Raw genomic sequence first — 2,626 nt, forward strand, 5'->3', positions numbered from 1 at the left:
ATATATATAAAATCAATTTATTACCTAAGGGAGAAAAGAGCATTATCAATTTTTCTTAGCCAAGAATTATTGTCTAAATTATAAATACTTTTCATGACACTCTATAGCCAATGTCAAGACTTAGCTCAAAAACATTTACCATTCTTAAAGATCATTTAAATCTAAAAGTGTGTGGTTAGCTTATAAGTTGACCATATCTGAATATAAAACAATTATTGGTTTTGTTTACATTATAGTCTTTGTAATCAAAATCAAATCTTCACATTGAAAAGTGAAGTAAGTATCTTACGAGCCCAAATTAAGATATATATTACAATGTGCATTTTCTTTCAAGTACATTCTATTTATAATATTAACTCAGGAAAAATAAGGATTGCACTCACACACAAACACATGCATACACACAAACAAACATGTAGATATTAGATTATAAATTATAGATAAACGGTGCAAGATGGAATGCTGACATATTTTGAAATGCTTACATATCATCATTGTGTTAGTCCTAAAGAGATTATTTGACTTTAGCAATGTGTCTAGAGTAGATACAAGACTACTGAAAGAATATTTTTAATAGTCTTTATACATAGACAGGTACTATTTTATTTTTATAAGTGGAAATAATAAACTAAACAAATATATACTAAGTAGACTAATATAAAAATTTGTTTAAAATTAATCTTTAATTTAAATTATTGATACAATTATTTTTCTAACATATGCATTTACCCTGCAGCAAGGACATGCATCATTTCAGTTTTGACCACGGTTTGCTTAAAGAGGCTCAGGATAATTGGTTGAATAGAAATATCCTCCCCGGCTTGTGGATAACAATGGAAGCTTAAAAATATGGCTATGTAATACTGGCCTTGGATGACATATTTGAATTAGTAAAATGTTGTATTGTTCTGATCTTGCTTCGCCTCTGCTGCTATGACCTGATGCATATATAAAATGGGTTTTTATGTGTTATGAACAAAAAAGCATCTTAATACAAAAACAAAGTTGTGAATGAAGGCACATTGATGTGAACTTGTAGAATAGGAGAGCAGTGGGCTTTTACCTCACAGGGCTGTTGGAAGAATCTGGGTCATGAGCCACTACGGTGCCAATGATATTCCCAACTTGGGTGGCTTCTGACACCTCCATGGGGTACAAAGGTGACGAAAACACGGGGGGCTCATCTACATCTTCCACGATTATCTTCACGGTTGTCGTGTCGCTGAATGGCCCCAAGCTTAGAAAGCGAGGGTCGGCATCTTTATTTGCAGCTTCTATCCGTAATGTGTAACTTGTTTTGGCTTCAAAATCCAGTTCCTGTAAAGCAAGTTATTAGGAAAATTAAATTAGCAATTAAATAGTCAGCAAAGCAGAGCTTTTTCATTTATGAATGTCAATAAACATAGAGGGGACTCTGCCATGAAAATGAACCATCAGCGTTCAAAAATAATAAATAATAATGTCAATCAAAGTCCCCGCTGATCTTCTGGCTCATAAAAAATGCTAAGTGCTTTTGAACGAACTTAATCCACTCTGCTGCTATATGTCTCATGGACAGACATATGTGGGTCTTTAGAATATTATTTGAAAGAAAACTGATTAAATTTTAAAACCTTTCTAACAGGGACATCAATGTAATATTCTTTAACCATGTAATTTAACTGCACAACCCAGGGGTGCATATTAAAAAGGAAGAAAAATATAACTTTCCATTGAGTTTCTCGCTTAAAAGGTCAGTGACTTGGGGACTACATTAAGATCCTGAGTTTTCAGCTACTCAAAATGTAGCTTCAGTGGCAGAATTGCCATACTAAAGTTGTCCAATCTGACAGCAAACTTAATTCCTCCCGATAAAGCATCCTTTGTGCCTTCATTATTTCTTAACCAAAATACAGTATATCTCCCTTTGTTTTAGACAGTTAACAGTTATATTGTAGATTCTTTATTTTGTATCTAATTTTCCAAGAGGATTAACATGCTAACATTTTCCTTAAAAATAGCTACGAAGTTAAACCACATGGGAGCTTAAAAAGTTTGTAAGGGTAATTAAATGTTGCATTAGTAAGCACCACCTGTGAAAAAAGAATCATATACACAACATGTAGAAGTTGTGACAATAACATACTTCTTATTCCAATGTGTAGAGAGTAATAGTTTTTTATAACTTTCAATTTCAGTTTCATCACCAAAAAACTGTCCCAGATTACTTCTTACATTTAATAATGTGTGGGGCAAAGGCAATATATGTAAGGTAAAAATTTGTACCCCCATAAAATGCTGAGATAAAAAATTTAAAAAAATTAAAATTGTAAAGAACTTTATAGAAATACTATCACATATAATGCATATTTTACTTAATTTTCAATATTTAACAAAAAAGCATTAAGAAAAATGAGCTAATATGTAATGCTGAGAATTTTAATTCAAATTCATTCACTATATATATGTGTGTGTGTATATGTGTGAGCATATGTGTATGTACATATGTAGGCATACATATATTTCAACTCATCCTGCAAAGGATGTGATGGTGATCAGAATAAATAAAAGTCTAGTTATAAAATAGGATATATATACACACACACACACACTACACTATATGTAATACATACTGCACTATATGTGG

The 2,626-nt window shown here is 31.8% G+C and overlaps 1 protein-coding gene across 1 annotated transcript in view; it reads right to left on the reverse strand.

Annotated features, from left to right (window-relative positions):
* The window catches only part of CDH7 (cadherin 7, type 2), a 146,550-nt gene that overhangs the window by 26,648 nt on the left and 117,276 nt on the right, over nt 1-2,626 (reverse strand). Inside the window, exon 6 of the mRNA XM_012660079.1 lies at nt 1,064-1,317. Within this exon, the coding sequence (XP_012515533.1) occupies nt 1,064-1,317 (254 nt within the window). The remainder of the gene's footprint in view (nt 1-1,063; nt 1,318-2,626) is intronic.

Source organism: Propithecus coquereli, unplaced genomic scaffold (genome assembly GCF_000956105.1).
Source record: "Propithecus coquereli isolate 6110/MARCELLA unplaced genomic scaffold, Pcoq_1.0 Scaffold650, whole genome shotgun sequence".
NCBI classification, from domain to species: domain Eukaryota; kingdom Metazoa; phylum Chordata; class Mammalia; order Primates; family Indriidae; genus Propithecus; species Propithecus coquereli.